The following is a 14317-nucleotide window of genomic DNA, read 5'->3' on the forward strand; positions in this document are numbered from 1 at the left end:
TGGCCCCGCGGCTCAGCCTAATAAAGCGAGTGCTGCAGCCCCCGCGCCTGCTCCCTCGAGCCCCGACGGCGCGGACGCAGGTGCGGGCGGGAGCGCGGGGTGACCCGGCCTGGCCGCGCGGGCGCACGTACACGACGGCTGCTGCTTGCTGCTCTTTATTGGGGCGGTGGCCCGGGCCGACTCGGGGTGCGCGGGGCCGCGCGGGGTCACCGGCAGCCGCACTCGGTGGCCACCATGTTGGGCACGTGGTGCGCGCTGATGCGCTCCTCCGACAGGCTGATGAGCAGCTTGCCGCCGTAGGCCGTGGGCACGCAGCAGGGCGGGCGAGCCAGCGCGGCGCCGCGGGCCTGCATCTTGAGCAGCAGCACCACGTGGTTGCCGTAGCGCGGGTTGCGGTCGGACTGCGGCCACCCGCACGCGCCCTGGCAGTTGTTGGCCTGGTAGGTCTCGGGGATGAGCACGGAGCGCTCGGCGCGCAGGTCCACGCTCAGCTCGCGCAGCGCGCAGGGCCCGTCGGCCGCCCCCGCCCCCGCGCTGCGCTGCGCCCGGGGGGGCCCGCCCCGCTCCCTGCCCGCGCCACTCGGCGCGCAGGCCCTGCAACGCCTTGAGCAGCAGCAGCGCGCGCAGCGGGTCCCCCCGGGCCCCCCGAGCCCCCCGAGCCCCCGGGGCAGAGGGCGAGCAGGCGCTCCAGCAGCGGCGCGGCGGCGGGGGGCAGCCCCGGGAGCCCGCGGAGCTCGGCGGCCGCGGCCCGCAGCTCGGCGGCCACGCGCAGGGCGAGGCCCGCGGCCCAGGGCGCGGACGCGGGGTGGGGCGGCGGCGCGGGGGGCCCGGCCGCGGCCGTGGGGTGTGGCAGCAGCAGCAGCAGCAGGGGCTCCTCGCCGCCCAGCAGGCGCTCCTGTGTCGCGGGGTCCGACAGGTTGAGCAGGCCCTGCGGGAAGCCCGCCAGCGCGCCGGGGTCCAGGGCCAGGCGCGGCGAGGCGGGGGTCGGCGGCCCGCGCAGGGCGCGCACCAGGCGCGTGAGCGTCTCCAGGAAGGGGTCTGCGCTGGGAGGGGGCTCCGCGGGCTCCCGAGAGGGCCTGGGAGGCGGAGGAGGGCGTATGGGCGGGTGCGCGGGCCCCCCCACCCCCACCCCCACCCGCACCCCGGGCCTGCGCACACCTGGGCGGCGGGAAGGGCACGAGGTCCAGCAGGCCGCGCGCCGGCACCGCCGTGGGCCCGGGCAGCCGCAGCACGAGCAGCGCGGGCGTCATCCGCGTGAAGCAGCGGGCGTCGGGCCCGAACAGCAGCTCCTGCAGCTGGGGGGTGCTCAGCGGGGCACCTGCACGTCCCGGGGCACAGCTTAGTGCTCGGGGGCAGAGCCCACCCGGCCCCACCCGGCCCCGGCTCCCCATCTTTGAGCGCCTACCGTCTCCTCGGGCGTGCACGGTCAGGGTGACCCTAGGGCTGTGCCAGGCCCCCACCGGGTGGTCCAGGGCCAGCACCAGGTAGCGCGTGTTCCGGGACCGGCAAAGGTTCTGTGGAGATGGGGGCTCAGCAGAGCTGGGGTGCGGATGCCTGTCCTGCTCTGCCCACTGCCCTTGACCGTCCTTCAGGATTCCAACCGGGACACCCCTATGCCCCGGGCGCCTGGCGGGCTCAGCCGGGTGTCTGCTTTCAACTTGGGTCATGATCTCAGGGTCCCGGGATCAAGCCCCAAGTCGGGCTCCCCGATCAGTAGGGAGGCTGCCATCCCTCTCCCTCTGCTCCCCCTCTCACTTGCACACGTTCTCTCTCAAACCCAAACACTGCATCCTGGGCCCGTCCTCTGCTGGGCAAGGGCTGCCCCATCCAAGCCCTGGTACCTGGGTGCCTGGCAGTCCAGCCCCGGTGACAGCGACCTCAGGGCCTGGCCCAGGGTAGAGCACCAGCAGCGCCAGCTCTAGGGGACTGGCTCCTCCAGGTGGGGGCTCCTGGAACTTCAGCGACAGCGCTGGCTCCCATGTCACTGTGGCCACGACAAACAGGGAGGGGACACCTGAGCCACTGAAGCCCAAACCCCTCCCCGAAGCCTGCCTTCCATTCCTGCAGGGAGAGCCCCCACCCCGACTGGGAGCCTAGGGGACCCGGTGGGAGAGGTTTGGCACCCCGATACGGGTAGCCCGCAGGGTGGGGGGTAAGGCTGCCACCTGTTACAGTGGACTCCCTGGGGATCTCCCTGGGGGAAGCCACTCCCTACAGGGGGACTGTCTGCGCCCAGGGGCTCCTGAGGCCAGGCCACATGTCGCGGGGTTGCCTGGTATGCGGGAGAGGCACTCCCTCTGGCTCCCTCGTGGCCGTGGCGAGGGGCGAAACACGTTCCCTGAGAAGTGTGCGAGTGGGTGGCTTTGGGGACTTGGGAGGCCCTAGCCAGGAACGTAAGGGCGCCTGGCTCCTGGGCCATCGGCGTCTGTCCCCGGGAGGCTGGGGACGGCTCTGGAGCACGGGTGCGCTTAGCACCCCATCTGGAGCGTGGCAGCGACCCCCTCCTCGGGAGACCGGAGCCAGCGCCCGCCAGCTCCAGGCTGCGCACCTACCTTCCTCCAGGTGCAGCACCACCAGCCGCCGCCCCCCGGGCGCCCCCAGCCAGGCTTGCAGCTGCCGCAGGGAGAGCTGGGTGGTCCGGCCGTCGCTGGCGGCGCAGGCCCCGAAGGTGGCCAGGTCGTGGGGACCCCAGCGGGCTCGCCGCACGGCCTCGAGGAAGGTGTGCTCGTAGCCTCGGAGGGCCCCCGCCACCCGAAGCGGGGGGCTGCTCCCGTTGCCTCCCTTGTCCAGGGTCACCAGGCACAGGGGGTCTTGTGGGGCGCTAGGCGGCCAGTCCCAGTCTGGCTGGAAGAGGAGACCCCCAGTGCCTGTGGCCGGCTCTCCGGGCGAGGCCGGGGTGCCCGAGACCTCACCTCCGGGGGCCTCGGCTCCCAGCAGGGGCCCCATCCCCGACAGCGCCAGGGCCAGCGGCCAGAGCGCCAGAGCCCCCATTCCGGCTGCCGCGAGGGGCTGGGCTGCTCCGGCTTATATGGGCGAGCCCGGGAGGTTTGTGCCCGGGGAGGGGGGGGGGCTGCCTCCTCCTGGGATGTGACCTTGGGGGCCAGTGCCTGGCGCCCCACCACGGGCCACGGTAGGCTGGGAAGCCCGCTCTCAAAGCCTCTTCTGTTCCAGTCTGGCTGCCTATCTTACCCGCGATACCAGGGACAGCCTGTGACCAGCTTGTCACACTGTCCTTGAGCTTTTCCTCTCCGGAGGCGGGAGCGGGAACAGGAGCGACGCCGCAGACTATCAACAGCTCGGGCATCAGAGGTGGGGGGGCCTGGCCCTGGGCAGAGGACAGGTGCCCCAGAGGACTCTACTGGCTGATGGGGACCCCATGGGTGGGCGGGCCTGGGCCGCAGGTGGTCCCCCCGGCTCAGCTGGGGCTCCCCGAGCACACGCTCACTGTCCCCGAGAGTGAGAGCCACTGCTGGCTGGGCCTGTCCTCAGCCACCAGCGTCCTGTAGGGCACAGGGACACAGACACCGCATCGCGTACATTGGGGGAGCACTGTGGTGTTCGCTGGCGGTGATTGCCCCCCCTCCCCCGTTGCCCCCCACCCACCGACACAGCAGTTCACTCGGGTCACGAGGGGAGGTGTTTAATGAGCGCTGGGGACACGGTACAGCCCAGTACGAGAGCACCAGGCTTAGCTCGGAAGGAAAACACCAGAACACACGACACCCATCTTGCCTGGAGAAGGGGCTGCTTTTCAGTTGGCTGGGGGAGGGGGTGGAATGTTCCCAGGGCCTTCGGAGGGCAGTGGGGGCCTCAGCATTGGGGGCATGGGAGTTGGGGGGTGCACCCCAGGATTTGAGGGGTGAACTCCAGGAGGCTGGGGGTGGACCCCAGGAGCTGGAGGGTGGACCCCAGGAGCTGAAGGGTGGACCCCAGGAGGTGGGGGGTGGACCCCAGGAGGCTGGGGGTGGATCCCTGGGGCTGGTGGGTGGACCCCAGGAGCTGGAGGGTGGACTCCAGGGGCCTGGGGGTGGACTGCAGGAGCTGGTGGGTGCACCCCCGGGGCTTGCGGATGAACAGCAGGAGCCGGTGGGTGCACCCCCGGGGCCTGGGGATGAACCCCAGCAGATGGAGGAGGATGGACTCCCGGAGCTGTTGGGTGCACCCCTGGGGCCGGAGGGTGGACGCCAGGAGCAGGTGGGTGGACCCCAGATGTTGGTGGGTGGACCACCGGTGCCGGGGGGTGAACCCCAGGAGCTGGGGGGTGGACTCCTGGTGCTGGAGGGTGGACCCCAGATGTTGGGGGGTGGACCCCTGGTGCTGCGGGGTGGACCCCAGGAGCTGGTGGGGGCAGCTGGGGAGGGCCCGGAGGCCCTGAGGGAGCAGGCCCACTGGGTGGCATGGGTGGCAGAGGCAGGCCTCCTGGCGGTGGTGGGGGCAAAGACTCTGGCAGTGGTGGCCGAGGGGGCAAACCATTCATCAGGGGCGGTGGGGGTCTCTTCACCCCAGGAGGCCCAGCAGGGAGGCTCGGCGGGGCTGGTGGCTTCTCCATCTTGAAGTGGAACTGAAGGAAGAACTGGACAGAAACACAAAGGGCTGAGTGGGGCCCTGGAGCCCAGGGTGAAGGACAGGCCAGCAGGGCAGCCACCGAAAGCCCCAGAACTGCCCGGACCCAGAATGACTTACCTGCTTGGTTTCCCGATTCCAGTGAGTCCAGAACTTGCCTTCGGCCTTATCGATCTCCCTGCTTGGCACCTGTGCAGGGAGTGGAGGCAGAGGGGCCTCAGGATTCGGCTCTGGGTACCTGACCTGGCCCACATCGCCAGCCGGCCACCCCGGGGGAGGGTCGTGGTCTGTCTGGGCCCAGGACGAGGTCATGGGGTCCCTGACCAGCCTGGGAACGAGGGCTTCTTACGGCTAGGGGCACCTGGGACCTCAGGATGTCCCTCCCCAGCCTGCCAGAGCCAAGGACCCAGGTGGGGCACCCGTGAGTGGCTGGAGGGACACTCCAGCCTCGTTGCCTGCCCACGAGGATCGGTGGACCCCGCCTGCACTACCTTGAAGGCGATGGTCTCGTAGGGCTCAGCAGCCATCAGCAGGTACTGCCAGCGCCGGTCCGGAGGCTCGATCCTCTGCTCGTAGGCGGACATGAAGCGGTGGCGGGGCATGATGCCCTCGGCGATCTCAGGGTAGTCGATCTGTGGGGACACAGCAGGTGGCAACGCCGCCTTTCAAGGGACCCTCCCTCACTCAGGATGGGACTCCAGGTTTAACCTTACCTGGAAAAGGAGGCTCTGCTGGCCCATCTCCGTGTCCCTCTGCTTGGTCACTGCAACACACAAGGGTCTCAAGTCCCGACTAGCGTGTCCCCCCGAAGATAAAGGACCGTGGCTGCTGCCCACGAACGGGAGGGCAGGACACTAGAGGACACCAGCTGGCTGATACACCAGAGCTACCTGCAGTCCACGCCCAGGGCCAGGAGGGTCCCCGCGTGAGATCACACAGGGAGGGGTGTGGGCAGGAGAGTGGGCTCTGCGGCCCTCACCTGCAGGGCTGGGACAGCACGATGTGGGTGCAGTAAGGCTAGCGATGCCCGTACCCGGCTTCTGGGAGGCGGCCCTCTTCATCAGAGGCCAGTGGCCGTGCCCACACTTCCAGGCTGCTCTCCGTCCAGCTCCCAGGCACGCCACACCCTCCTTCAGCCCTCAAGCGTCCCCCTACTTTAATCAGGACAGACACCAGGTGCCCTATTATGGCCAAAAGGCCTCTAGTGGCCTCCCCACAAGGATCCTGGCATCCGAGCCCTAGCTTATGAAGCACAGCTGCACGGCTCCGTCCTGCCTGGAACGCCCGTCACCCTCGCGGCGTCCCTACCCTTGGTTAGGATACCTGCCTGGTAGTTTTTCCTTTCCTTTTAGCTCCCAGGAACATAGTCCCCTACATGCGGTTTCTTACACGGACCCCCTGCCCCACCCCACCCCGAGGTCAAAAGAAAGGGAATCGCTGACCCCCATGGCCACACACCCTCACTAGGACTGTAAAGAATCCCCAGCTCCCGAGACACTGGAATACGGCGCAGGGGAGCCACGGCACCCTGATGGGTTGTTTGGGAATGTTCACAGGAGAGGCGGGGCCGGGGCACTAGCGGGGTGCCCGTAGCGGTGCAGGTGAGGGAGGGCCCCTGCTGCGACGGCCAACGGACAGCAGTCCCGGTGGCTCACGGACAGGGTCGGGGGTCTGTGCCAAAGGCTCGTTCGCGTGCACCACCAGCAGCAGGCCAGACCACACTCCCAGAGTTACCTTTGTAGCCCGGGCGGCCAATCTTCACAAACTTCTTCACCTCCACCTTGACCTTTTCTGGTGCCGGCTGGGCGGGGGCCTCCTTGGCCTCCTTGGCAGCTCGCCGGGCCCTGCAGGCGGGACGGACACAAGCGCTGTGGCCCCTCCACACAGGCTGCCAAGGCCACAGGCCCAGGTGCTGGGAGCTAACCAGCCTCCACATTGACCTTGGGCTTTGTCTGGGAGGCGAGTGGCGTGGGGGTGCTGGCTGGGGGTCCCAGGGTTTGCCTGAAGTGGGGATGGGACAAGGTCGGGGCACCTGTCCCTTCTCATCACGTTTCCCACCGTCCTTTACTAGGGAGTCTCCGTGAGCCCTCATCTCTTTCCCACTGTGTCACGGAAGCCTCACACCCCAGCAAGACCGGTTAGCTTAACCACTCAGCCCCGAGGCACGGCTGGGCTGGGCTGCTTCTAGCGTGGCTCGCAAGGACAGACCCAAGTGCGCTTTGTGTACCTCGGAGACCAGACACGGCCCTGGAAGGAGGCGGGGGTACTCACAAGTTGGTCTGATGCTTCTTCCCTTGGGTATGCGCAAGGTAACTGCCCTGGAGCGGGAAAAGCACACACACAGCCCAAGTGAACGGGTGGGCAGAGAGGAGCCGGCCTGTGTTCACAGGGCCCAGCGCGAAGCGGACACCGGGTCACCGCGGAATCAACAAACTCTAGCAGGTCCACATGAAGTGCAATGAGACACATGCAGAGTGGGACAGAGTAGGTCTGCGAAGGTCCGCAATCACGGGGTGTGGGACACGGCAGGTCTCGCCGCCTGCCATGGGAGGGCGCCTACTGGACCTGGCTGGACGGTGCAGACTACTTGGCAACCGCTGGCAAACCCAACGGTGCACACACCCTGTGACCCTGCGCGTCCATGCTGACCGCAGCCTAGGGGACCTCTAGAGAGCAAGGTGAACCCCATGTGTTTTGGGACCACCAGGGGGACGCTGGGCCACGTTTGGGGATGTCTGTGGTCGTCAAGATGAGGGATGCTGCTCAGCACCCCCCAGAGAATGACCCGGCTCTGACGTCAGCAGTGCTGAGGGGGACAGACCCTGACACGCAAGACTGGCTGAGTCAGCACCACTTGTACACGCGCTGAAAGACCATCAGAACATTCCACAGTGTGCAGAAGACCAAACGGAATCTATTTGTCACTGAGTGGGTCAGGGCAGCCTGAGCGCTAGTTATACCATCGTGGGACAATGTACGGTCGTTCAAAGAAATGAGCTAGAGCCACACTAATGAGATCTCAAAAACTGAATCCAGAATGTCTGGGACGGGCCTGCCCCACAGCTGCAAGTCTAGTTCGTGCAGGAACGGCAGTGACGACGCTCAGGGGAAGCACGCCGGAGGGGCCCCTGGCGCACCACAGCGGCAGCGGGCTCTGGGGGCGCAGGCTGAGATGGGGGGCACTCAGGTGAGCGAGCAGATCCGGGCCTGTTGCCCTCGTTGTTGCCCCTGAACAACGTCCCAGAATTAGCAGGGAGAGCACGACCAGGATGCGGACGGGCACAGAGTCCCGCCTGAGCGGGACAGGCGGCACCTGGACCTGGCGGCAGGAGAGCCCAGCCCGGAACTAGGGACGCACCTCGTTGTTGTGCAGGGTCAGGCACAGCTTGCACTCATATGAACCCAGGTGGTTCTTCATGAAGTAAGGGTCCTGGGGAGGGAAGCACACTCTGTTAGCACCCATCGCGCCCCGTGGTCCCCACCTGCTCCAGGAGGGGCGAAAGCCTTGTCTTTGTCCAAGAGGCACAGACCACCACTTGCTGGCAGAGAGGGGCAGCTGTCCCACTTTGGGGCAGGTGTTCCGAGGACAAACAACTAGGAGCAGCCTGTGGCCTGGGCCCCCGCAGGGCCTTCTGAGGCAGCACTGTGGGACCACCTGGGCCCCCGCAGATACAGGCCACCTGGCAGGGCTGGGGGCCACCAATGCTGGCCCCCGGCCCCACCTCTGTGGCAGTACTGGGTCCAGAGGGAAGCAGAGTCACGAGGGCACTGTGGGGCGTCCACCTCCCGGGTCAGGACAGGGACAGGTGGCTAACCCCCCTGGGATTCCAAGCACCACCGCACAGGCCAGACACAGGAAGAACAAAAGCAAATGGGTTAAAACAAAGGCCCATAGAGACGCTTGTCTCGGCGTGCAGGGCCTCCTCGGCCAGACGGCTGACTTTCCACAAGCACTCTGACCTGAGGCACAGAGCACACCAGTTGGGGCTCAAACCCTACCTCCTCTGCCCGGGGGCCCTGTCATCTTTGGCAGTGGTGGTCCTCCCCTTCTTTCCTCATGAGGATGGTAACACAACTGACCTCAGAGGTGACGCTGGGAGCTTTGGGGGTGCCTGGCACATGGTGAGGGCTCAACACATCTCACAGAGGTTCAAAGTCTAAGGGAAACCATACTCTGACCCTTAGGGTCACAGCCAGTGTGACACTGCCCCTAAGGGACACTGGGTGGTGTCTGGGCCTGTGGTTGTCACAACTAGGGTGCTCCTGGGCACTGAGTGGGTGGGAGCCAGGGACGCTGCCCAGCTGCCAGAAGTGCCCAAAACAATCTGGCAAACAACCTGGCCCTAAATGTCCGCAGTGCTGGTGGGGAGACCCTGGTCCACCAAGAGCTCTGTACACCTAAGTAAAACACCGCCCTCTGACGTTTACAGCTAGATCATCAAGTCACGCGACGCTATCATGACCCTCACCACTGACAGTTCTCCACATCTCCGGTAAATCAAACAAAACCAAAAACTTCAAGCAATAAAAAGACCCTTTGAACAGCAGGTGGGCTCTGGGGTGGACAGGAGGAGCTGCTCTAGGTCAAGGGCTCTCAATTACGGACCAGGACTCCAAAGCTGAGAGCAGGGCCAAGGGCACCAGGTGCAGGGAGAGGGGGTAACGTGGGTGGGGAGGCCGCCTGCCCACCCGCCTGCCCCTGGTTTCACCAACCTTGTTGATGTCGATGGTCTCCAGGGCCAGCTGCCGGAGGCGCTCCCTGCGGTCTCGATTGCTCTCCGAGGAGGAGGCCACGCCTCCACTCCCGGTCTTACCCCCAGGGCGATGCTGGAAGTCCATGGTGAGGGCCTTGGGGCTTTACCAGACTGGCAGAGAGACCTGCAGGGCCAAAGGGGAGGCTGTGAGAGCGCAGGACTCGGCAGCTGCTGCTGGGGCAAGTGAAGACCCCCTTCCCAGCCTCCTCTTCCCTGCAGTAGTCTGAGGGCCCGGGTGAGCCGAGCACACACTAACTGGAGTAAGAGTGAACAAGGACAGGTGGGGTGTCTATGAATGACGGCGCCGGGGGACTGAAGAGGAAGCCACTGCAGTCCGAGGAGTATAAAAGCTTGAGACCCAAAATGGCAACAGGGAAGAGGTGGCCAAGTTCTCTAGCAAGTCTCACCGCCTTCAGGAAGCCTTCGTGGACTGCCCAAGTGTTCGGTGTCCTCGCCTCTGAATTATTTCCACTTGTCTATGTTTACTTTCCCCAAACTAAATTCTACTTCTGTGGCTCGGCTGTAAATCTGCTGAAGGCAAGGAAGATGCTACCTACCTACTTCTTCTGCCCAATGCACAAGAAATCCAAGACCTACTTGTGCCCAAGCAGGACTCTCCTGAGTCCTAAATAGCCTGGTTCCACTCCCTGCCACCACGCTTCCCAAGTTCTTTCAGGCTCGGCTCAGATCCAACCTCCAGGCACCTCCCTCTGCCCTCCAAACACGTTCTCTCTTGACTTGGGTAAGATCAGCCCCAGGCCCCTGGCGTAAACCCACGGTGTCTTGTCCCTGCAGAGCTGAGTTCATGGAATGGGGCTCAGGAGTGAATATGACCCCACAAAGATGTCTCCATTCTAATCTCTGAAACCTGAGGATTTGGAACCATAAATAGCAAAAAGGACCTTGCAGGGGCGGGCAAGTCCAGGTCCCTGAGGTGGGGGTGACCCCGGGATCCTCCTGAGAGGGAGGCAGAGGATGGAAGCCCTACAGACGGGCAGACCCCACGCTGCTGGTGGTGAGGACAGAGGAAAGGCTGTGGGCCAGGGAGGTGGCACCTCTGGAAGTGGGAAAAGGCAGGAGCAGGTCTCCCTGCCTTTACACTTTAAGAAAAACAACTTCAGGATTTATTTACTTATTTTAAAAGAACAGAAGAGAATAGAGAAGCAAAGGGGTGGTAGGGCGTAAAGAATCTCAAGCAGACTCCGCACTCAGTGCAGGGCCTGAGGCAGGGCTCAATCACGCAACTCTGAGGTCACGACCTGAGCCGAAGTCAAGAATTCAACCCTTGATGACTGAGCCACCCAGGCACCCCCCCCCCCACTTCAGACCTCCAGAACTGCTCAGCAATAGACCTGTCGTTTAAACCACTAACTCAGGGCAGCCTGGGTGGCTCAGCGGTCTAGCGCAGCCGCCTTCGGCCCAGGGCCTGATCCCGGGGTCCTGGGATCGAGTCCTGCATGGTGCTCCCTGCATGGAGCCTGCTTCTCCCTCTGCCTGTGTCTCTGTCTCTTTCTCTCTCTCTGTGTCTCTCGTGAATAAATAACTAAAAATCTTAAAAACAAAAACAAAAAAAAAAAAACACCAACTCTGTGGATTTGCTACAGGGGCCATAGGAAAGTAGCACATCGGGTATGGCCTGCAGCGTGACTCGGGTCGGCCCCTAATGCTATCGGATCCAGACCTCTCCCTCGCTTGGTTCTTCTTCCCTTAATGAGCATATGAAGACCTCACACCTGGGAACCAGCAACACGACCATCCTGAAGGCTGACAAATCAGGGGATTATACACATCACAGGGTCAGACTTTTCATTATACGAGCCCACCCAGAGCTGCCCACTTTTAAGTTTTGTCAGGCAAAGCATGAAAAATAAGCACCATCAACTATGGCAATCACGCTGTGAAACAAACGTTTCACTGTAAAAAAAAGGAGACTATGACACCAGGAGAGCCCTCTGTGCCACGCTCAGTGAGACCAGGGAACACTGCACCCCAACAGCCACGGGGGCCTGCAGCCACGGTCTGCCCAAAGCTCTGTGGTCCCTGCAGACAGACCTCACGGGAGGCCAGCACTGCCCCACCTGCTGGCGAAGCACCTGACTGCCCCTGAGGGAGACTCAAGGTTTCTGGGTGAAGCGATGAGAGGGATGCCTGTGAGCGTGGAGGGACCGGCCCTCTCGCCTCCACTGGCAGTGGGGATCGGGGCCTGGGAGGTCTCTTTCCCACAGGTCCACAGGGACTTCCAGGGCTCCGTGGAGAACAACACCCAGCTTCTCAAGGCTGTTACAGGAGGGCGTTCACCTGAACAATGAAAACTGGGTGCTTTTAGGGGTGGGAGTGTGCTCTGATCAAGTCAGCAGCCGGCCAACAGGTGGATGAAGCTGCGCCTGGCGTCACTAGTCAGAGAAAGCTGCAAAGCAACAGCACAGTGGGACGGAACCTCATCCGATCGGGGCTGCTGTTCCCACAAAGAAAACAAAGGCAGTGTGTGCTCCCCAGTTTGGCTGGGACCCAGGGGCCAGGACAGAGACATGCCCTCACTTCCTGTCACCTGTTCTAGCAGTGACATCTCCAGAACACCCCACTGACCCAGCGGTGGGGAGCCAGTAAGAGCCATAAGACTGACTTGGAAAGTAATGTGTTAACAAAGCCAGGAGATCCCCCCCCCCACCCCATCTGGTGAGGATTCCAGTTCCTTGTTAAGCCATCAGATAAGCCCCTCAAATGCTAGTGGCTGGCTGGGGCAAAGGCAACACGGGTGTTGCAAAAAGGGTCCACGTTTAGAGTGACGGGCTCAGGAAGACGGAACGCAAACACTGAGCTGGTCACCAAGTTAAAGGGAAGCAGTAGCCACTGGAGACCCAAGGTGCCAGTTGCTTGTAGCCCACTGCAGAGTGTTCCTGGCCTCCCCAGGGGAGGTCATCCCCTACAGGAGCCCAGGGGCCCTCACCCGACTGCCTGGGTAGGTTTTACAGTCTCAGAAGAACTGAACAAAGGGCCGCTCCACTTAGAGGGGCAGGCACAGAGGGAGAGAGTTGGAGAGCCAGGGAGTGGAGTGAGGGCCAGGCTGTAAAGAAGGAATTCCATGAACACCTGCCCTGCCCCTGCAGCTTGCCCAGAGGGTCCACCTGGAGGTCCCCAATCCAGGGACACAGTGAGAGCACGCTAGAAACGGTATTCTCAGACACTGACAGTGGGAGTCCCCTGCACCCCCAAAGAAACCTAGGCCTGTCTGGTTTCCTAGGCCTGCTGGGCAGTGAGACTCGCTAGGTTAGAGTCTGGGAACTCAAACACAGACACATCCGCTAGCCACCCCCCACCCCCCCAGGCAATGTTAGCATCCTCCTTAATTAGAGGGTGAGAGGGGGGATCCCTGGGTGGCTCAGCGGTCAGGGCGTGATCCTGGAGTCCCGGGATCGAGTCTCACGTCGGGCTCCCGGCACATGGAGCCTGCTTCTCCCTCTCCTCTGCCTTTGTCTCTGCCTCTCTCTCTATATATATCTATCATAAATAAATAAAAATTAAAACAAAACAAAACAAAACAGGGTGAGAGTTACTACACCTCCAATGCAGAGCACGGCACCAAAGGTTAGCAAGGGCAGTTAAAACCCAAACCCAAGACCTTTGGAAACAGCTGAACTTAAGAGCTTGCGGGTACAAGTCAAACCAACCTTTTACAAAGAAACGCAAAACAGGGGGGAAAGTAAGAGAACAGGACTTAGATGAAATTTCAGAGCGAGAACAGCAAGAAGCATGGAAGGCATCCTCAAAGAAATCTGAAAGCATTCCCAAAGAAAGGGAAACAGCCCGGGCCCGGGGCTTGAGAGAATCTCATTGTTCGGACGGAAAAAAGGACAGAGACCCCCGTGGACAGAGACCATCGGGAGGCGCGGGTGGCTCAGGTCGTGACCCCAGGGTCCCGGGCTCCCCGCTCAGCAGTCAGCCTGCTTCTCCCTCTCCTCCCCCTGCTTGTACTCTACCTCCCCCTCTCTAATAAACAAATACAAATCTTTTTTTTTTTTTTAAAGATTGTATTTATTCATGAGAGACACACAGAGAGAGGCAGACACAGGCAGAGGAGCAGCAGGCCCCCTGCGCGGAGCCCGATGGGGGATTCGATCCCGGGACCCCGGGGTCACGCCCTGGGCCGCCTGGGGGCCCCAAGAGGGATGCTCAGTCTAGAGCTTGTTACCCTAAATTCTCAGCACGCACGTTCGCGGACAACCGAAGTCAACGTCAGCCCCGGGACGCCAGGGCGCGGGCCCGTCGCGGGCGCCCCCTCGGCCTCCCCCCCCCCCCCCCGACCCGCCGCCAGGGACCCCACGGCGCCGCCGGGCCCCGACCCGACCCGCACACTTCCGAGGAGGCGGGACTCGTCGGGCCCGACCCCGCGCGCGGCCAGGGAGCTGGGGCCCGGCGGCGCCGCGAACCCGAGAGCCCCCCGCCCCCCGCCGCTCCCGTCCGGGGAAGCCAGGGCCCCGGGACCGCCGCGCTCGGCCAGCCCGGATCCTCACCCCGCGCGACTCCTCACCCCGCGCCCGCCGCTGCCACGAAGACGTTATGCGCAGGCGCGTCGCGGGCTACAGAAGCGCTTCCGGGGGCAAACGGTGGGGTCTGGGGAGAGGGGTGAGGGCTTCCCGTGTGCGCATGCGTGCTTCGCCAGGCGAGGCGGACCTGATGCTCGAGAGGGCGAGGAAAGGGGGCGGGGCTGGGAATAAGGGCCGGAACTCGGGAGTGCGCGTGCGCACCAGGCTCTCCACGCCTAGCGGGCGCCGGGCCGGTTTCCGCGGGAGGGCGGGCGTGGGCTCGTCGGTAGAGGGCGCCACGGTCGTGAGGCTGCCTTCCTGGGTTCCCACCTCGGATCCAGCTGACTGCGTGGTTATTTATAACGGCCGTCCGTGTCGGCCGGTATCGCGTGCTCCCCCACGCGGGCCTGGCTTAGCGCCGCGCGCCGGCCAACACCACAATGCGTGTCTCGGGGCCGCGCAAGCGCAGTGGCCGCG

At 63.8% G+C, this 14317-nt stretch overlaps 2 protein-coding genes across 7 annotated transcripts; both read right to left on the bottom strand.

Annotated features, from left to right (window-relative positions):
* Window positions 1–139: 139 nt before the first annotated feature.
* Window positions 140–3546, bottom strand: AMH (anti-Mullerian hormone). The gene is given in 7 exon segments (XM_025456814.3): window positions 140–572; window positions 574–639; window positions 641–1076; window positions 1159–1318; window positions 1406–1514; window positions 1842–1984; window positions 2553–3546. Coding segments are annotated over 7 exon segments (1719 nt in total). The 5' UTR covers window positions 2992–3546; the 3' UTR covers window positions 140–206.
* A 78-nt stretch (window positions 3547–3624) lies between these two features.
* Window positions 3625–14298, bottom strand: SF3A2 (splicing factor 3a subunit 2). 6 transcript variants are annotated; one of them, XM_025456818.3, is made up of 9 exons: window positions 14171–14298; window positions 9277–9441; window positions 7922–7993; window positions 6835–6881; window positions 6298–6407; window positions 5277–5326; window positions 5055–5195; window positions 4684–4752; window positions 3625–4573 (listed from the first exon to the last, which is right to left on the bottom strand). In XM_025456818.3, exons 2-9 carry the CDS (start codon window positions 9400–9402, stop codon window positions 3752–3754), a joined length of 1437 nt encoding a protein of 478 aa, XP_025312603.1. In that variant the 5' UTR covers window positions 9403–9441; window positions 14171–14298; the 3' UTR covers window positions 3625–3751. The 6 variants fall into 6 exon arrangements, with proteins under 6 accessions (XP_025312603.1, XP_025312606.1, XP_025312601.1 ...); XM_025456821.3 differs by having other exon boundaries at window positions 14063–14178; XM_025456816.3 differs by lacking the exon at window positions 14171–14298 and adding an exon at window positions 13846–14000.
* Between the last annotated feature and the right edge of the window lie 19 nt (window positions 14299–14317).

This window comes from Canis lupus, chromosome 20 (genome assembly GCF_003254725.2).
Source record: "Canis lupus dingo isolate Sandy chromosome 20, ASM325472v2, whole genome shotgun sequence".
Lineage (NCBI taxonomy): Eukaryota > Metazoa > Chordata > Mammalia > Carnivora > Canidae > Canis > Canis lupus.

What these genes read in the sequence shown, in the direction of transcription:
- SF3A2 (XM_025456818.3), bottom strand. Translation starts at nt 9,402, where the DNA reads ATGGACTTCCAGCATCGCCCTGGGGGTAAGACCGGGAGTGGAGGCGTG. An exon ending in AGACCATCGACATCAACAAG is followed by an intron (nt 7,994 to 9,276) that starts GTTGGTGAAACC and finishes TTCCCTCCCCAG; the next exon opens with GACCCTTACTTCATGAAGAA. An exon ending in AAGAAGCATCAGACCAACTT is followed by an intron (nt 6,408 to 6,834) that starts GTGAGTACCCCC and finishes TCCCGCCTGCAG; the next exon opens with GGCCCGGCGAGCTGCCAAGG.